Source organism: Ambystoma mexicanum, chromosome 8 (genome assembly GCF_040938575.1).
Source record: "Ambystoma mexicanum isolate Mex_15411 chromosome 8, UKY_AmexF1_1, whole genome shotgun sequence".
Lineage (NCBI taxonomy): Eukaryota > Metazoa > Chordata > Amphibia > Caudata > Ambystomatidae > Ambystoma > Ambystoma mexicanum.
Genome location: NC_090929.1, coordinates 47,470,287 through 47,490,915, shown reverse-complemented (window position 1 = coordinate 47,490,915; position 20,629 = coordinate 47,470,287). Strand labels below are relative to the sequence as shown.

At 47.7% G+C, this 20,629-nt stretch overlaps 1 protein-coding gene across 2 annotated transcripts in view; it reads right to left on the bottom strand.

The window, feature by feature from the left end:
* The window catches only part of HMCN2 (hemicentin 2), a 936,787-nt gene that overhangs the window by 741,790 nt on the left and 174,368 nt on the right, over nucleotides 1-20,629 (bottom strand). For both annotated transcript variants that reach the window (XM_069609262.1, XM_069609261.1), the window contains 3 exons: nucleotides 10,340-10,522; nucleotides 9,157-9,252; nucleotides 6,934-7,061 (listed from right to left, as the gene is read on the bottom strand). In XM_069609262.1, the coding sequence (XP_069465363.1) occupies nucleotides 6,934-7,061; nucleotides 9,157-9,252; nucleotides 10,340-10,522 (407 nt within the window). The remainder of the gene's footprint in view (nucleotides 1-6,933; nucleotides 7,062-9,156; nucleotides 9,253-10,339; nucleotides 10,523-20,629) is intronic.

Genomic DNA, 20,629 nt, shown 5'->3' with positions numbered 1-20,629 from the left:
CTCCCGGCACAGGCACTTGCTTAGGAACACTTCCCAGGATAGAGTCTCACGGCACAGTCACTTGATAAGGAACACTTCCCAGGATAGAGTCTCGCGGCACAGTCACTTGCTCAAGAACACTTCCCAGGATAGAGTCTCCTGGCACAGTCACATGCTCAGGAACACTTCCCAGGGTAGAGTCTCCCGGCACAGTCACTTGCTCAGGAACACTTCCCAGGATAGAGTCTCCCGGCACAGTCACTTGCTCAGGAACACTTCCTAGGATAGAGTCTCCCGGCACAGTCACTTGCTCAGGAACACTGGCCAGGATAGAGTCTCACGGCACAGTCACTTGCTCAGGAACACTTCCCAGGATGGAGTCTCCCGGCACAGTCACTTGCTCAGGAACACTGCCCCGGATAGAGTCTCCCGGCACAGTCACTTGCTCAGGAACACTTCCTAGGATAGAGTCTCCCGGCACAGTCACATGCTGAGGAACACTTCCCAGGATGGAGTCTCCCGGCACAGTCACTTGCTCAGGAACACTTCCCAGGATAGAGTTTCCCGGCACAGTCACTTGCTCAGGAAAACTTCCCAGGATGGAGTCTCCTGGCACAGTCACTTGCTCAGTAACACTTCCCAGGATAGAGTTTCCCGGCACAGTCACTTGCTCAGGAACACTTCCCAGGATAGAGTTTCCCGGCACAGTCTCTTGCTCAGGAACACTTTCCAGGATGGCGTCTCCCGGCACAGCCACTTGCTTAGGAACACTTCCCAGGATAGAGTCTCCTGGCAGAGTCACTTGCTCAGGAACACTTCCCAGGATAGAGTTTCCCGGCACAGTCACTTGCTCAGGAACACTTCCCAGGATGGAGTCTCCCAGCACAGTCACTTGCTCAGGAACACTTCCCAGGATGGAGTCTCCCGGCACAGTCACTTGCTTAGGAACACTGCCAAGGATAGAGTCTCCTGGCACAGTCACTTGCTCAGGAACACTTCCCAGGATAGAGTCTCCCGGCACAGTCACTTGCTCAGGAACACTTCCCAGGATAGAGTCTCCCGGCACAGTCACTTGCTCAGGAACACTGCCAAGGCTAGAGTCTCCTCGAACAGTCACTTGCTCAGGAACACTGCCCAGGATGGAGTCTCCCGGTACAGTCACTTGTTCAGGAACACTTCCCAGGATAGAGTCTCCCAACACAGTCACTTGCTCAGGAACACTGCCAAGGATAGAGTCTCCCGGCACAGTCACTTGCTCAGGAACACTTCCCAGGATAGAGTCTCCCGGCACAGTCACTTGCTCGGGAACAAAGGCCAGGATGGAGTCTCCCGGCACAGTCACTTGCTCAGGAACACTTCCCAGGATAGAGTCTCCCGGCACAGTCACTTGCTCATCAACACTTCCCAGGATAGAGTCTCCCGGCACAGTCACTTGCTCGGGAACACAGGCCAGGATGGAGTCTTCCGGCACAGTCACTTGCTTAGGAACACTGCCAAGGATAGAGTCTCCTGGCACAGTCACTTGCTCAGGAACACTTCCCAGGATAGAGTCTCCCGGCACACTCACTTGCTCAGGAACACTTTCCAGGATAGAGTCTCCCAGCACAGTCACTTGCTCAGGAACATTTCCCGGGATAGAGTCTCCCGGCACAGTCACTTGCTCAGGAACACTGCCAAGGATAGAGTCTCCCGGCACAGTCACTTGCTCAGGAACACTTCCCAGGATGGAGACTCCCGGCACAGTCACTTGCTTAGGAACACTGCCAAGGATAGTCTCCAGATAGAGTCTCCCGGCACAGTCACTTGCTCGGGAACAAAGGCCAGGATGGAGTCTCCCGGCACAGTCACTTGCTCAGGAACACTTCCCAGGATAGAGTCTCCCGGCACAGTCACTTGCTCAGCAACACTTCCCAGGATGGAGTCTCCCGGCACCGTCACTTGCTGTCTTGGGGTTTAAGTGTAGCCACATTTCTTCCTGGCTCTACCTCACTCTGAAGATTTCGATCCCCTACTTCTCATCCTCGACTCCTGGGAGACCCCCTCACCTGGGTCTCAGGACTATGCATGTGCCGCAGAAGTTAGGACTCAGTGAGCTTGAAATGAACCCCCGAAGTATTCACCATGACGCGAGCCGCCTGCACCTTTCTGTAGGCTGGGTGAGGGTGTCCATTTCACCTTCCTGCCTGGAGGTCATACCCAAGTTTTCAACACCTCATCCTTGACTACCTCCTTAATGAATCACAAAGTTCCATACATAGTGGGCCCTTGACCGAAACTCCTCGCTTACTCGCTCCTTCTCACCTCTGTCTCTCACTCAATGCTTTTCCACTGGCTCATACCTTCACCCCTCCTTCACTCACACTCTCAGCCTTGGGGGTTGTCTGCTTCTTCACTTCTTCACTTCACTTTTGTGTTCTCCTCCAGATGCCTACCGAACATACCCCTTCTCACCTCCTGTATGCCTCGACCAAACTTCTCCAGGATATAGTCCTGGTTTCCTCTATTGATGTCTCCTCCTCCAGTCACCTCTCTCCTGCTGATGTCCCTCCTCACCACCTTCTTAGTCTGCTAACCCCCATCCTCTCTCCTGCTGATGGTCCTCCTCACCACCTTCTTAGTCTGCTAACCCCCATCCTCTCTCCTGCTGATGGTCCTCCTCACCACCTTCTTAGTCTGCTAACCCCCATCCTCTCTCCTGCTGATGTCCCTCCTCACCACCTTCTTAGTCTGCTAACCCCCATCCTCTCTCCTGCTGACGGTCCTCCTCACCACTTTCTTAGTCTGCTAACCCCCATCCTCTCTCCTGCTGATGGTCCTCCTCACCACCTTCTTAGTCTGCTAAACCCTATCCTCTCTCCTGCTGATGGTCCTCCTCACCACCTTCTTAGTCTGCTAACCCCCATCCTCTCTCCTGCTGATGGTCCTCCTCAGCACCTTCTTAGTCTGCTAACCCCCATCCTCTCTCCTGCTGATGGTCCTCCTCACCACCTTCTTAGTCTGCTAACCCCCATCCTCTCTCCTGCTGATGGTCCTCCTCACCACCTTCTTAGTCTGCTAAACCCCATCCTCTCCCCTGCTGATGGTCCTCCTCACCACCTTCTTAGTCTGCTAACCCCCATCCTCTCTCCTGCTGATGGTCCTCCTCACCACCTTCTTAGTCTGCTAACCCCCATCCTCTCTCCTGCTGACAGTCCTCCTCACCACCTTCTTAGTCTGCTAACCCCCATCCTCTCTCCTGCTGACGGTCCTCCTCACCACCTTCTTAGTCTGCTAACCCCCATCCTCTCTCCTGCTGATGGTCCTCCTCACCACCTTCTTAGTCTGCTAACCCCCATCCTCTCTCCTGCTGACGGTCCTCCTCACCACCTTCTTAGTCTGCTAACCACCATCCTCTCTCCTGCTGACGGTCCTCCTCACCACCTTCTTAGTCTGCTAACCCCCATCCTCTCTCCTGCTGATGTTCCTCCTCACCACTTTCTTAGTCTGCTAACCCCCATCCATCCTTTCTCCTGCGGATGGTCCTCCTCACCACCTTCTTAGCCTGCTAAACCCCATCCTCTCTCCTGCTGATGGTCCTCCCCACCACCTTCTTAGTCTGCTAAACCCCATCCTCTCTCCTGCTGATGGTCCTCCTCACCACCTTCTTAGTCTGCTAAACCCCATCCTCTCTCCTGCTGATGGTCCTCCTCACCACCTTCTTAGTCTGCTAACCACCATCCTCTCTCCTGCTGATGTTCCTCCTCACCACCTTCTTAGTCTGCTAACCCCCATCCTCTCTCCTGCTGATGTTCCTCCTCACCACTTTCTTAGTCTGCTAACCCCCATCCTCTCTCCTGCTGATGGTCCTCCTCACCACCTTCTTAGTCTGCTAAACCCTATCCTCTCTCCTGCTGATGGTCCTCCTCACCACCTTCTTAGTCTGCCAACCCCCATCCTCTCTCCTGCTGATGGTCCTCCTCAGCACCTTCTTAGTCTGCTAAACCCCATCCTCTCTCCTGCTGATGGTCCTCCTCACCACCTTCTTAGTCTGCTAAACCCCAACCTCTCTCCTGCTGATGGTCCTCCTCACCACCTTCTTAGTCTGCTAACCCCCATCCTCTCTCCTGCTGACGGTCCTCCTCACCACCTTCTTAGTCTGCTAACCCCCATCCTCTCTCCTGCTGATGGTCCTCCTCACCACCTTCTTAGTCTGCTAAACCCCATCCTCTCTCCTGCTGATGGTCCTCCTCAGCACCTTCTTAGTCTGCTAAACCCCATCCTCTCTCCTGCTGATGGTCCTCCTTGCTACATCTTTACTCTGCTCTACCTCCCTTCACGAAGTCTGGTGTTCCCTGTGTCTCCTCTTTACTCTTCAGCAGTTTCTCCTCCTTCCTTCCAATGCTCTTCATCACCTTCTGCTCACTCTGCTTCACCTTCTACTCACTCTGCTTCACCTCCTACTCACTCTGCTTGACCTTCTAATCACTCTGCTTCACCTTCTACTCACTCTGCTTCACCTCCTACTCACTCTGCCTGACCTTCTACACTCTGCTTCACCTTCTACTCACTCTGCTTCACCTCCTACTCACTCTGCTTGACCTTCTACTCACTCTGCTTCACCTTCTACTCACTCTGCTTCACCTTCTACTCACTCTGCTTCACCTCCTACTCACTCTGCCTGACCTTCTACTCACTCTGCTTCACCTTCTACTCACTCTGCTTCACCTCCTACTCACGCTGCTTCACACACTCCTTCTGATGGTCCTCCTCACCACTTCCTAACTCAGCTCCACCTCGTCCTCATTCTTTCTGATGATCTTCATCACCACCCTGTTACTCTCCTCCACCTCCTCCCCACTTCTTCTGATGGTCTTCCTTAATATCACTTTACCCTTCTCCACCTCTCCTTCCCCTCTGCCTTTTTCTCACCAACCTCCTTCTGTCTACTCCCCCTAAATCTCTTCCTCCCTGTGCCTCCGAATATCTTCAAAGCTTCCCCTCCACCACCAAGTACCCATAATAGTGCCCAAAAACACAACGTTCATCTAGCGGGCAGAGGGCTGGCTCCTCCTCCAGCGACGCATGCACCCAATCACACTCAGGTGTTTTCCTTTTCTAGGCTTGCAGCTGGATTAAATGTCAATTGCGCATGACACAACTGCCAGCCTGTGGGAATATGTAGGTTAAACCTTCAAGAAGGGCAGTGCTTTTATGGATTTCCAATTTGCCGTCACGTGGGGTGGGAGTGCTGCTGCGGAGCGTTCTGCATCCCATTGCTCCGGTGCAAATGAGTGCATGAAACAGAGGTTCCTGGTTGCATGGTTATCTGCACACACCTCCTGCACGCTGGGCCCAGTAACCTTACAATGGACTATGTGTGTCCCGGGCTTTACCAGTTTTGCTGCAGTCCTATTCTCACGAGCAGAGCTTTGCGAGTCCTTCATACCAGACAGCCCCAATATCAGTCTCCCAAGACCTATGGGCATTTTTAGTGCAGTCCTTTCAGTTTCAAGACCTTTAGGTTTCTATGTAATAATGAGTTGGGAGGAAAACATCAGTAGGCTGTCAATTCCATCTTGCGATTAATTGGTTTTCTATCAACTAGGAATTTTGTTCGACCATAATCCCCCATCTCACGCGACCCTAGTTTTAAGGATTAACGATTCGTAAACAGGCGCAGATCCCGAATCTGCCCTTTGCCTCATTCAATTTCCCTGTTCCCCCTAACACCACTTAATCTAAGACTAAATTGAAGCACGCAACCCCCGTCTCTTAAATTCATTCTTTTTCCCGCTCCACCTTCTGCTCCTCCGTGCCCACCAGCCTTCTTTAAAAAAGCAGACGTTTAAAGGCAGAGGCTGCAGTCCAGGCCCTGTTGAGGGTGATGTCTTAAAAGATGTGGGCTGGAGTGAAAGGGATGCAAGTGGGGCAGAGATCCTAGTGAATTGCAGAGGATTCCACTGGTGCAGAGGACGCTAAGCAGTTTATTCATAACATTTAGTTTAACTAATACTTTGCCTCACATGGTCCTTTTTTAATCTATAATTCTTACTTCACAGAAGCTTCTGGATTTCATTATTTGTTTTCAAGCCTAAAATCTGCAACAAATTATCTAAAAAAAAGTCCTGCAATTGCTGCATTGATTAGTGTTTTCTGTGCTCCTGTTTTGTTCTGGACCACTTTGTACATATTGGGGCTGGGACTGCCGTAAAACGACGTAAGACGCAGCACTTGCGCTTAAATACTCTGGTTTCATGCTCCTAGCGACATTTTTTCAAATCTAAGCATATGTTCCAAATTACACATTTAAGGTATTGTAATATGTTGGATTTAATTTGTTATCGTACGAACCGGGGGTTCGAACCAGGGTTTCAGAAAGTGAGACAGTAACAATTATTCATTTTACAATTTTAATAGACTAACAATAATGATAAGGTCCCTTTTTAATAGTGCTAGCTATCACATTACGGCGTTGGAAAAAACAGTATTACCTTTACCAAATGTACTAGCACTCACTAAAAGGATTCCATCAAAGGCTGTATTCAATTGACAGAGTTCACTTCTAATAGAATGTGTAAATGTGGCGCTTAATAAGCCATCTCCTTATCTCTCCCATTATCAAACTCATATTGTTGTAATCTCAAGGTTTTCGACCACAACTATTTTACTAGTAAACTTAAGTTTTGAACTGAAATTTTCAATTAAAATGGTTAGACTGAAATTATGACGGGTCAGCTCAGATGGAGGCCGCGGCTCTACCAGTCTTTCAGAAGAGAGTTTGTCAATTTCCAGGCCTCCTAAACCGCTCTAGCAAAACAGCTCCAGAATTAACAAGCGGCTCTAAGAGCCGGCGGCGTTCCATGCGCGTGGAGTCGATCATACTCCACAATGCAAACCCCGGACCATTTCAACTAAAGATCGCCTTATTTTGGACGAGAATACATCGAGGTAATCTGTAAAGTTCTTCAGACTCACATGGCGGGCACCTTTCACCCAGCGGCGGGCTGGCATGGGCATCCCGGTCACAATGGTGCAGGGCAGGGATACAGGCTGCCCCTGCAGAACACTGACCACCGATGGACCCACATCCACTTCAGGGGCAACTGCGGGTAGATCAAACACAAGCAGCATTAGACATGTCCTGGGCTGAGAGCAGGTATCCCTCAAGGCGAGTTTAGCATGCGGTTACCAGCCAGAAGGGAACGAGGACCAGTCAATGCTGATCAGCAGAGGCGCGCAAAAAAGAGCGGAAAGAACAGGAAAGAAAAGGGATAAGAGTTGATTGAAAAGAAGCAAGGAAGAGCAAGTGAAAGGTAAAGGGAGAGGGTGTACGAAGAAAGCAACAGAGAGATAAATAAACAGAACAAATGCAAGCTAGCAAAGAGAAAGAGAAGAGGAGAGTGCAAGAATGCACGAATTAAGAATTGAAGATAAAGTTAAGAAAGTGTCTAAAAGAAAATGGAGAAAAAAAAGAGTGGAGGAAGAAAGAGAAATGTACAAATAAAGAAATCATAAAAGAAAGAAATATAAAAGGGAATTAACAACTGAAAACTGCAAGAGAAAGAACGATGAAAGAAATCACATATGACAAAAAGAATGAATAAACAAACGAAAGATGGAGAATCTATAACAAAAGGAAAGAGAAACTAAGAGCTTGTAAAGAGAAATACTATAAAAAGGAAGGAAGAAAGTGAGAAACAAGAGTTAAATTAAGAAAAACTGCAAAGAGAGCAAAAACATAAATGAAAGTGAAAAGTAAGAAGCTAAAGAAATATAAACACAAAATGAAACATGGAAAGAACAAATGAGAGAAAAACATAAAATATAATCATGGAAGAGCACGTGAAATAGATTTAAAAAAGAGAGCGCAGAGAAGGAAGGAAACATCAAAGGGACATGAAAGCTACAGGGTGGGAAAGGCAGATGTGTGAAGCCATCGGATTTCATATTATACTCTGCGGCGGCCTCTTAATCAAGCAATGCTTTATTTCGGTGCTTGGCCATGAGAGCAAGCACGACATTGAGGACATCAGTGCGTACATAATTGATATGCGACACATCATTTCACCTTGAGCACATAAAAGCAATTATATTTCAGAAGTGCCTAGACTTCGATAAAAAAAAAAGCCATCCGAGTTCAGATCGTTTGCCACCCCCCTTCTCCAGGCCCTGGCTGGAGAACTTGCTGTGGCAAATACCACGCCAGGGTGGACGGCCATCTTGCACAATGCACGAGCGCCAGCCAGTCGCCTCGATTGGCGGATCTTGGAATAACCGGGGCAAACAAACAGAAAGTGCTGGAGGGATTCGAACACACCTTGGCAGAATGGGCAACAGTCAGACCCGCTTCCAAACCATTGCTTTGTTCGAGGTTATGCTATGTTATGTTATAGGATATTTATACTGCACGCGCCCTATCCCCACCGGAGTGGTCTCCTGGCGCTCTGGCGGCTCTGGAAGGGAGAGGGGGCCAGTGGAAGAACAGTCCATCTCTTTTCCTTCCTCCCATTCTCTGATTGACGCACTGACCTTCTGCGGCAAGAATAAATTGCGCGCGACACAATAACAGGGCTATTCTGAGCCGCGCCAGGACAGCACATATCCATGGCGTTGTGCAACTAAGCCTTGGTAATCCACCTTCGTTGCAGCGCAACGTCAAGGACTACGGCGTGTATGTTGGCACCTTGCACCCCATGCAGTTATGTCCCAATATTCAGATGTCTATGGCATTGGGTCACCGTGGCAGATTGTGCCCGGTTTGGCTGTGCCCACTGAAGCTGGGCCCAGACTATCACACTGCATGAGGGGAGTTTGCTGCGGTGCCGCCACGGAGTGAGGCGAGGCACCAGGAGAGTCTGAGAATGGCCGACCACTGGGCACAGCATCAGTCAAGCTATTACCAGTAGCCATTCTGCACCCTTCAGAGGAAGCGCCTGAATAGTCCAACACATTGTGGAGCGCACCTACCGCAACAATAACCTTTAATCACAAGTAAAGCTCATTTAAAGAGAGAAAGGCATTGAGGGAAAGAGGAAGAGTGAACAGAATTGACGAATAGAAAGAAAAGTGGAAGAAACATGTAAACGAAGGAAAGAGAGACAGGGACGTTAAAAGAGGAACTACAAAGAGAATCAGGACTAAGTCAGCCTTGATATCCCATGAGCAGTAGCGGCAGTATTGGGAAGGATGGGCACCCACCCAGGCCAGTGACGGTGAGGCGCCCCTCTGCACGAATCGTCCCAAATGTGTTCTGAGCTTCACAGACGTAGACTGCCTGGTCCTCCAGCCCCACACCTAGGGAAAGAAAACGGAGTCATCAAGGCTGCAACTCAGCCCTGCCCTCACTGACCATCACAGCTTCCCCTACACACCCCTGCACAGGAGAGGGCATTGCCCTGCATGGTGTGCAATCCTGCAGGGGACACGACTCGTGTGCAATGGAGGATGGGGTCTCTTACACAAACACACTGCACAACACGGTGCCTCAGATGCAAAAAGACACAGGTGGCAGCTGCAGCCTGAACCCCCGAAAGACCGCCAAGAGATCCATTTCAGAGTCATTGCGGGAGGGTGGTCTTTGTATGCTGAGATCCTGCGGTAGCCCCAGGGGGTTTGCTCCAGGGGCAGTGGAGGGCTTTGCCTACTAACCTGAAATCTACAGGTACCCACAACCTACATGGTGTGGTCCTTACTCTCCCGAATTCACAAATAGTGTTTTTTGTCAACTTGTCTCCCAAAAATGTCATGTCGCCCATCGTCCCTTAATCCTGATGCTTCCATCTTCCTCATTTGTTTTGATGCATGCTTTTTCACTTGCCTTCCTCCTCCCCAGCAACCCTCGCCTTTGCCCCCACCTGCATTGTTAGCGCTAACCCTGTCACTGTTCCTAACCCTACACCTTCATGGAGTAGAATTCAGCACAGCGGTGGGTTTACATATTACCCAAAAGAAATTGCATGCAATGACTCTACTCCAGGGGTGTTGCTAGGTCTGGAAAAGATCTGGGGCAACACTAATGTTGTAGCCCCTGAGGTTCTATCCCCGGCGGGGCTTTAACCAAAAGACCCAGGGTCATAGCAACCCCAGCGCCCCCAGCGCCGCCTCTACTCTGCTCCCATGTGTCTTCTTGGAGGCTGCGAGGACCAGCTGCAGGGCAATGGCTCATGGCCATGTCCAAGGTGTCAATGGCACAGACACCTCTGCAGGAGGCCCCAAACCCACCACACATTCACACGTGGAGCCACGAATCTTTAAGCTGCTGCAGACTGCTCAACATGTGCTCCCTGTCCCCTTGAGATGGTACAGACACCTTTACAAGCGCTGCCACCTGCCCCATCCACGCCCATGCAGATGGCACACCGGAGGTACCCGCCCCTCTTACCTTCCATGGAGAGATGCCCAACCTCCAGCTGCTGGGCTCCACCTTGAGACCAGATTGGCTCTCCATCGGCCCTGCTCCATGTGACCTTCGGTTCTGGGAGCCCCTCGGCCCGGCACAGCAGTGTCACGCCATCCCCGACTGCCACAGAGATGTCGGAGGGGGAGTCTGTAAACCGGGGAGCAGCTGCCAAAAAAGAAAACACACATATTACTATAATCTCTTATCAGAGAGACCAACAGTAGCGAGAAGGCACCTCTATAATCCCTGGAGCCATCAGCTCTCATCTCTCACCATCGGGTGCAGTGAGCAACGACATGCACTCAAGAGGACATCATCCAGCTTATCCAATCAAAACTGGTGGGATCCAAAAACGCCCGTTCATCCGTATCAGAGGGGCTGGCATGACACTGGGTCTGAAGGATTATGGCCTCCTATCCCAAACTCTACAGCTTCTCCATTGGCTCCTGGCCTAGCAGCGTAGAAGTTGTCAGTCACTAGGCATCACACACAGAGCACAGCCTTAGATATCAAGCACACCCTTCAATCAGCCACATTGAATGATGGGATCCCACCCTCCTGCTGCCAAGAGATGACTGGAGGAAGTGAATGGCAGCCAAAGGCCCAGAACTATGGGATAGTACTACTCCTGGATCTGATTGGATCTGAGGCAGGAATCAGACAGGTTCCGGAAGGCCCTAGAAATGTTCCTCTTCTCCGAAGCCTCCTAGAGATGACACCTGGATCCCTCACACCCAACTGCTGAGGGGTCCCTGTAGCCTGTACCCATGAACTCAACCTTGTGTATAGTGCACACTCAACGGCTTCAGGAGCGCCACGTCCTTTCTGCTGCTGATGAAGCTCATATTCTACATTATGTTTTCCAGAGCAATGTCCTGCATCTTTGTCAGGCCCCTCTTTGAGTCGCTTCCTTCTTCCCCTCTCAACCCTCCTCCCAGCCCTCCAACTGCCCGTGATTGGCTAAGTTCCCTGGGAAATTTGCGACCAGGCTCCAGACCCCCTAACAAGGAACTGTACACCTCCCACTTTGGTGCTTGTGGTGCCATGGATATGTGTTTGATTCGTCCATGATGTATAAGCACCTGATTTGTAGTGTATTTGTTTTAAATTCTAATTTTCAGCACACTCCAGCGATATCCCACACCCTAGTCATCCCCTCTTTGAGTCGCTTCCTTCTTTCCCCTCTCAACCCTCTTCCAAGCCCTTCCGCCACCCTGTGACTGCCTAAGTTCCATGGGCAACTTTCGACCAGGCTGCCTAACACTGACCTGCACACCCAATTTAGCTGGTGGTGCCATTGGTGTTTGCTTTGTCTGTGGTGTGTAAGCACCAGATTTGTAGTGTATTTGTTTAAATTGTAATTTTCAGCACACTCCAGCACCATCCCACATTCCAGTCAACCCCTCTTTGAGTTGCTTCCTTCTTTCCCCACTCAACCATCCTCCCAGTCGTCCCACCACTCTGTGATTGCCCACTTTCTACTTCTCCTTTCTTCTCCTGCAGCCTCTGCCCGGGCAGCACCTTTGGCTAAGGGGCCGAAGACAAAGGGCAGCTCTGAAAGAAGCAGCTCCAGTCCGTGGTGACCCGTGTTCTCCTGTGAAGCAAGCTAGCCGTCAACCAGCAACGACTGACAAGTTAAGTGTGGTTTGGGCAGGGAGAACAGCAATTACTGTACTCCATTAAAAACATTCCACTCTTATTATCCTATGAAACATAGCACACCCATGTATAACAGCTATAAACTAGTTTTGCAATCATCCCGGAACCCCAAGTATTGTGATTCTCCATTTACTGTTGTATCTGAAATCCCACTTGCCAGGTCCCTCAAATCTGTCTGTTGTTTACTTACTGTTGTGTCTGAAATGTAGGCAGTTTTCTCCCTTGCCAGGTGTCTCAGGTCAGGGTGTTCCCTACTTGCTGCTGTGCCTCAGACCTAGAAGTTTCACCACCTCCAGCACTGTGTGGCAGTGCTAGGAGTCTCCATTCTGCCCCTATCTTTAGAATCTAGTTGTACTTCCCTAGTTGCTTATCACACTTCTAGGTGTATCTCCAGTTGCAGTTATTTTCCTGCAATTCTAGGTGTTGTCCCTTCTAGCAAGGTTTCAGCTCTGAGTGCTTCTCTAATACAGCTGTGTTCCAGTTCTGGATGTTTTCTGCCCACGTCTGATTCCTCTGATTCTAGGTGCTCCCCCACCAGTGCTGGGTTTCAGATCCAGGCTCTCCCTTGCATTGCACCAGTGCTACAAGTCAAACAACTCCAGAACTAAGCCCCCCACTATTATGGGCCCCAAGCTCAGGGGCTCCACCATCAATGTTGTGCCTCCAACCTTGGGGCTATAGGGGGAATCTAGCAGAAAAGTAGAAGAGCATTGGTAAAGTGCCTATTGGATAATAACAGAGGAGTGCATACTTTGCAGACAGACCAAAGGTAAGTTCACCATAGCGCGCATTCAGGAACCACCTCACAGCCCTATCACATTAGGACCTTTCCCCCAACCCACTTTGCAACCCAACAAACCCAGAATGAGTCGCACTCACCCCTCCAACCCGACAATAACTACAAACAACAGAAACCACCAAGGAAACTGTGACTAAAAAGTAACCTCCCATCAGTTTTTAGGTACTATGTCCTTGATGAAATCCTATGGCACTTTAAATTTGACTCTGTATCAACTCTTATCACTAGTTTGATTATTATGAAGCGCTTTTCCAACCAGCGATACAATATTAAAGGCTATGGGAGTCATAACCATCTTTGTGATTATGTGGCTAAATGGCTCTCAGAGGAGGCGACCTCTGAGTCCAGGCTGTTTAGACAAGATTGTGCCCCATTTTATTTAAAAGAGATCATATGGCTGCCCAAGACAGAAATGGAAGGGCATCCAAAGATGATGGTACTTGGATGGAAGATGTGGCGCAGGGCATGCCAGATGATGAAGAACCCATCTCCGTGTTCCCCACAGGTACCACTAGTAGCACTGGTGGGCGAAGAAAAGCAACTAAGGATGATAATCAGAAACCACTGGGAGCCGGTTGGGATAGCGACAATGAATGATATTTGGCAAGAGGGAACCATAATAGATTTTGAGGTGTTGGGGGAGGAAACTGGGTTACATACAGGCCAGTATATCACATATCATAGAATGGTGTGGAAGATTAAGAGGACATGGTCCGAAGTGGTACTGGGGGAAGAACCAGATGTTGCCATAGATACAATATATGACAAAGCAGAGGGGGGACATGAGATATCCAGAATGTACGAGATGATGTTGTTCAAAGTAGGAAAGGAGGTAGTACAAATGAGACAAGACTGGGAGGCGGAAGTGGGAGCCCCGATGGATGATGGGATGTGGAAACAAGCCCAAGGGTAAAATAAGAAGGTGTCGAGGAACGCAAGATTAAAGCAGATGCAACTGTATATTACACATAGGGTGTATATGACACCCCAGAGGATAGCTAGGTTTAAAAATGTAGGACAGCAAGCATGCCCCAAATGTGATGAAGAGAACACTGGTATGGTGCATATGTTTTGGTCATGCCCGGTTATCGAGCGCTTTTGGAGCGAAGTGGCACACAGACTAGCAGAAAGAGGTATTAAGATTGTGGTTGATACAGTGTGGGCCTGCTTGTTAGGAGGGTTCCCTAGACCGCGAAAACCAAGCATGTGAGCAAACTAAAGGACCTGGCACATGCGCTTGCAAAGAGGAGAATTGCTATGGGGTGGAAGAAATGCCACAGACCACGGCTAGAGATATGGTGGAAAGATTTGCAGAAATGGGCTGAGGCAGAAACCATGGTATGGCAAGAATCGAGCAGTGCTGGGGGGGAGGGAGGAGGAGACAGAGACCCTGATGGCCTGGAAATTATTGATAGCAGAGTTATTTGGGTCAATGCGAGACCCAACAGAACCCATGGAATGGGATACCCTATCACAAGATGCAGGAACAGAACGTGAGAAGAAGTAGGCTCGAAATGGGGGGTGGGATAAGGGAAGCAGTGAACATAATTAAGCGATGCATAATTGAAATGTTACCATATGCACTGAAAGTTTGGGTTGTATTGTTTGTTTGAATAAACTAATAAAAAATGTTTTTTAAAAAATCATCTTCGTGATTGACAGAAGAGAAATGCATCAAATGAGCTCTGGATTTCGGGCTCTGGTCCTAGGTATGTCCAATCCTAAACTGGTAGAACTGCCAAGTCATGCCACTCAATTGCCTCATTGAGACCCTGTGTATCGGTATGCAGTCTAAAAATCCACTTCTGTTCTTTTGTGTGGCGGTTAGCTCCAAGGTCACTGCCTTTCTTTGGTATCTTGATCCTTTACAGAACAGTCCATTTCAACTGGTCTGCTGAATGCCGTTTATGTGCAGAACATTCTACCAATGGTGCCAAGAGCTTCTTCGTTCTGATGCAGGATTCGTGCTAAATAATTCTTTTCATAACTGGTCTCAATGTCATCCCTACATATCTTAGGTTGCATGAGCATGTTATGGTGTATATAACATGCAACTTGAGAAGTTCCTTTGGATCCACCGGGAGTGCCATCCTATGCCTATAGAGTTACTGTGTGTTGTTCAGTTGCAGACTGAACACGTCCCGCATGGCGAGTGGCCAGATATTTGTCTTGGATTCCATAGTTCTCTTTGCTCAGTACCAACTACCTTTCTTCCATCTCTGTCATGTACGGCATGAACTAATATGTCTTGAATATTTTGCCTCTGTTTAACAGCAAAACATGGTCTTTTCCATAGGTGCTTTACCCATTCTGAGAATGGGCCATAGTTTATTCATTTCATTTTTACTTTTATTGAATGGGGTGAGTAACTGAACAGCGCTGTGATTTTATCTGTCAAAGTGTCCCTTTGGTCCTGGAGTAGTGCCTTATCTCTTGGAATGTTTTGGGCTCTTTTTGATGCTTGCCGGAAGATCCTCCTGCAATCACATACCAACTGTCCTGTCAGGAGCTTGGCTTCCTGCTTGTATTCTTGTAAGTCCAAGCATGTTCTCCTGTATCGTAGAAATTGCCCGAAAGGTAAATTATCGGGCAAAGTCTTCTGATAGTAGCTGCTGTATAGAATGAGAGCGTTGCAATCAGTAGGTTTTTGGTACACTGTGGTTATTAGCTGGTTCTTTGATGTTAAGGTCTAAAAAGTGGATTTCTTCGGGACTAGATGAAGAAGTGAATTTCAGAAATGGATTTCTTTCATTAAGCCAGGTACAGTAAGATAAAAGTTCTCTTACATCACTGTTGAAGATCAGGAAAATGTCATCGATATATGGCCTCCAAATCTCATTCTGATGTTTGTACGGATTACTTTCTGCATAAATGCGTCTGTTCAGATTCATATATGTTTGTCAGACTGGTGCAAACATTGCCCCCATAGCAGTTCCCGAAATGTGTTTAAAAAGTCATCCTAGTAGATGAAAACATTCTTTGTCAGTGCTATTTTGGCAAGCTGAAGAATAAATGTGCATAGTACTTCCTTAGAGACAGTGAATGTACTGTTAATCGGGAGTTGAATATTGGGGTCTGTCCATTCATTCAAAGATGGCCACGATGTTCTAGCCATCTTTATTCATCTTCACTATGTTTGCTAACATTTAATGCAATGTACATTCTTTGGGCACCAGTGACAGAGTTCTGAATCAGTGGTGGAATGCTCAACCTTGAACGTGACCTGCTTATTAGAGAAGGTTATTTGTGCATTTCTATAAATATAACAGGTTAGCCTTTGTTAAGCTGCATGAATATAACATGTGTTATTATTCCTTCTGAGTCTAATTATTTATCTATTGTGTCTTCTTTCTGTTTTGCTTGTAATCACTCAGCATTGGAAAAAGCCTGAAAATCACCAAAAAGAGGCCAGCAGCATGTTTAAACAGCAGTGTTATGGTATGTTTTGTTATGTTATCAGGATGTATACCACATTCTGCTATTATTTCCATGGGGTGCTGGATTGCAAGGTTTGAGAATGAAAAACATGATCCCAGAATCACTAAGCGTTCCAGGCATTACAAAAGAATTAAAGGGTTCTTTAGAAAAGGCAGGAGCTCCTTCCCACTACTTCCACCCACTTTCTCCACAGAACCAAGAGTTTTGATAGGCTAAAAGTAGAACGCTTGTGCACTGGAGGTCAACTGCCTTTTTTCTTTTTTCCTTGAGTTATTCATTCATTCATGAAGCTTTTCATGAAGAACATCATGGATCAGGCCCCATCATTTCGAATCAGGCCCATCATTTTGAATCAGGTCAATTATTTCATCCAGCTCTCATGTCAAGCTCTCAACACAAGTCTTCATTGGGTCGGACCCCACACAACGTACAGAATAGAATGAATTGCACCACAATCATCTAATCATCCTGTTATAATATCCCGTATGAGCACCTACTACTTTGCTATTGGGATTTACCCAATGTTTCCCTTCCTACACTACTAGTACCGCTCATTGGTCTACTTTCCTCTTCTCCTGGGCTAACTACCACCCGGTGCCCCCCAGGTTATGTAACTTTTCTCCAGGTCTCCCATGGGCAAGGCATGTCATGTTAGAATATCTTGCACCTGTGTAGCGCCTCCTGCTGGAACAGGGAAGAAGAGGGGTGCATCCTGTTGTGCATCTAATGCAGATCTGTGCTGCAATAATGCACACTGCGTCCCGCCCTGACCTACAGACCTGGAAGAGATGTGGGCAGAGGGCAAATGATGATGTGCACATCTGCTGGGGTCCGTCCACCCACCATCACGTACTCAACGCAGGGGGTCAGCCATGAAGAGACAAGGAAATGCTCCATTAATGATGCAATGATCCATCAAGACCGAAAGAACAAATACAGTGCCAGCATTCCCTATAGCCAACATGCCATATAACAAGCATTCCTGATAGCCAGCCTTCCCTATAGCCAGCAATCCCTATAACCAGCATTCCCTATAGCCAGCATTCCCTATAGCAAACATTCCCTATAGCTAGCTTTCCCTATAGCCAGCAATCCCTATAACCAGCATTCCCTATAGCTAGCATTCTCTATAAACAGCATTCCTTATAGCCAGCATTCCCTATAGCCAGCATTCCCTATAACCAGCATTCCCCATTGCCATCATTCCCTATAGCCAGCATTCTCTATAGCCATCATTCCCTATAGCCAGCATTCTCTATAGTCATCATTCCATATAGCCAGCATTCCCTACCACCAGCATTCTCCATTGCCATCATTCCCTATAGCCAGCATTCTCTATGGCCAGCATTGCCTATAGCCAGCATTCCCTATAGCCAGCATTATCCATAGCCAGCATTCTATATAGCTATCATTCCCTATAGCCAGCATTCCCTATAGCAAGCATTCCCTGTAGCTAGCATTCCACATAGCCAGCATTTCCTATAGCCATCATCATCTATAGCCCACATTCTCTATAGCCAGCATTGCCTATATCCAGCATTCCCTATAGCAAACATTTCCTATAGGCACCATTCCTTATAGCCAGCAATCCCTATAGCCAGCCTTCCCTATAGCCAGCAATCCCTATAACCAGCATTCCCTATAGCCAGCATTCCCTATAGCAAGCATTTGGTGTAGCTAGCATTCCATATAGCCAGCATTTCCTATAGCCATCATCATCTATAGCCCACATTCTCTTTAGCCAGCATTGCCTATAGCCAGCATTCCCTATAGCAAACATTTCCTATAGGCACCGTTCCTTATAGCCAGCAATCCCTATAGCCAGCATTCCCTATAGCAAACATTCCCTATAGCCACCCTTCCCTATAGCAAACATTCCCTATAGCCACCCTTCCCTATAGCCAGCAATCCATATAGCCAGCATTCCCTATAGCCACTGTTCCCTATAACCAGCATTCCCCATTGCCATCATTCCCTATAGCCAGTATTCCTTATAGCAAACATGTCCTATAGGCACCATTCCTTATAGCCAGCAATCCCTATAGCCAGCCTTCCCTATAGCCAGCAATCCCTATAACCAGCATTCCCTATAGCCAGCATTCCCTATAGCAAGCATTCCCTGTATGTAGCATTCCATATAGCCAGCATTTCCTATAGCCCACATTCTCTATAGCCAGCATTGCCTATAGCCAGCATTCCCTATTTTTTTTTTTGTAAAGTATTTTATTGGTTTTTTCAAGAAAGTGAGAAACATTACAAACTTACAAGTGTGGTAATAAAGAAACGATACAACAACAAAAAAGTAACGTGAGAACAACCAAAACAACTGCAGTCTACATGTAGCGTTAATTATGAGATGTTTGGTGGCAAGTAAAAATTATAGTTCCGATGTTACAGGAAGCGAGGGGAACAGACTCGGGTAATTCCATCTCTGTATCAGTATGAAAAATCGGGTGTTGTAGTACGCTACAGTCCCTCATAGCAAACATTTCCTATAGGCACCATTCCTTATAGCCAGCAATCCCTATAGCCAGCCTTCCCATAGCCAGCAATCCCTATAACCAGCATTCCCTATAGCCAGCATTCCCTATAGCAAACATTCCCTATAGCCACCCTTCCCTATAGCCACCCTTCCCTATACCCAGCAATCCCTATAGCCAGCATTCCCTATAGCCAGCATTCCCTATAACCAGCATTCTCCATTGCCACCATTCCCTATAGCCAGCATTCTCTATAGCCATCCTTCCCCATAGCCAGGATTCCCTATAGACAGCATTCCCTATAACCTGCATTCCCTATAGCCAGCATTCTCTATAGTCAACATTCCCTATAGCCAGCATTCCCTATAGCAAGCATCATCCATAGCCAGCATTCTATATAGCCCCCATTCCCTATAGCCAGCATTCCCTATAACCAACATTCCCTATTGCCATAATTCCCTATAGCCAGCATTCCCTATAGCAAGCATCATCCATAGCCAGCATTCTATATAGCCCCCATTCCCTATAGCCAGCATTCCCTATAACCAACATTCCCTATTGCCATAATTCCCTATAGCCAGAATTCCATATAGCCCCAATTCCCTATTGCCATCATTCCCTATAGCCAGCATTCCCTATAGCCAGAATTCCATATAGCCACCATTCCCTATTGCCATCATTCCCTGTAGCCAGCATTCCCTATAGCCAGCATTCCCTAAAGCCAGCATCATCTATAGCTAGCATTCTCTATAGCAAGAGTTCCCTATAGCCAGCATTGTCTATAGCCAGAATTGCCTATAGCCAGCATCATCTATAGCCAGCATTCTCTATAGCCAAAATTCCATATAGCCAGCATTCTATATAGCCAGCATTCCCTATAACCAGCATTCCCTATAGCCATCATTCCCAATAGCCAGCATTCCCTATAGCTATCATTCCATATAGCCAGCATTCCCTGTAGCCAGCATCCTCTATAGCCAGCATTCCCTATAGCTATCATTCCCTATAGCCAGCATTCCCTACAACCAGCATCATCTATAGCCAGCATTCTCTAAATTCCCATGGCCAGCAATGCCTATAGCCAGCATTCCCTATAGCAAACACTCCCTATAGCCACCATTCCCTATAACCAGTATTCCCTATAGCCAGCATTCTCTATAGCCAAAATTCCCTATAGCCAGAATATTTTAGAGCTAGAGTTCCATATAGCCAGCATTGTCTATAAACAGCATTCCCCATTGCCATCGTTCCCTATAGCCAGCCTTCCCTATAGCCAGCATTATCTATAGCCATCATTCCCTATAGCCAGCATTCCCTATAACCAGCATTCCTTATTGCCATCATTGCCTATAGCCAGCATTCCCTATAGCAAGCTTTCACTGTAGCTAGCAATCTCTATAACCAGCATTCCTTATAGCCAGCATTCCCTATATACAGCATTCCCTATAGCCAGCATTCCCCAATGTCATAATTCCCTACAGTCAGCATTCCCTATAGCCAGCATTCCCTATAGCCAGCCTTCCCTATAGCCAGCAATCCCTATAACCAGGATTCCCTATAACCAGGATTCCCTATAGCCATCATTCCCTATAGCCAGCATTCCCAATAACCATCATTCCCTATATCCAGCATTCCCTATAGCCAGCATTCCCTATAGCTAGCATGTCCTATAGCCAGCATGTCCTATAGCCAGCATTCCCTATAGCCAGCATCATCTATAGCCAGCATTCTCTATTGCTAGCATTCCCTGTAGCTAGCATGTCCTATAGCCAGCATTCCCTATAGCCAGCATCATCTATAGCCAGCATTCTCTATAGCTAGCATTGCCTATAGCCAGCTTTGCCTATAGCCAGCATTCCCCATAGCCAGCATCATCTATAGCCAGCATTCTATATA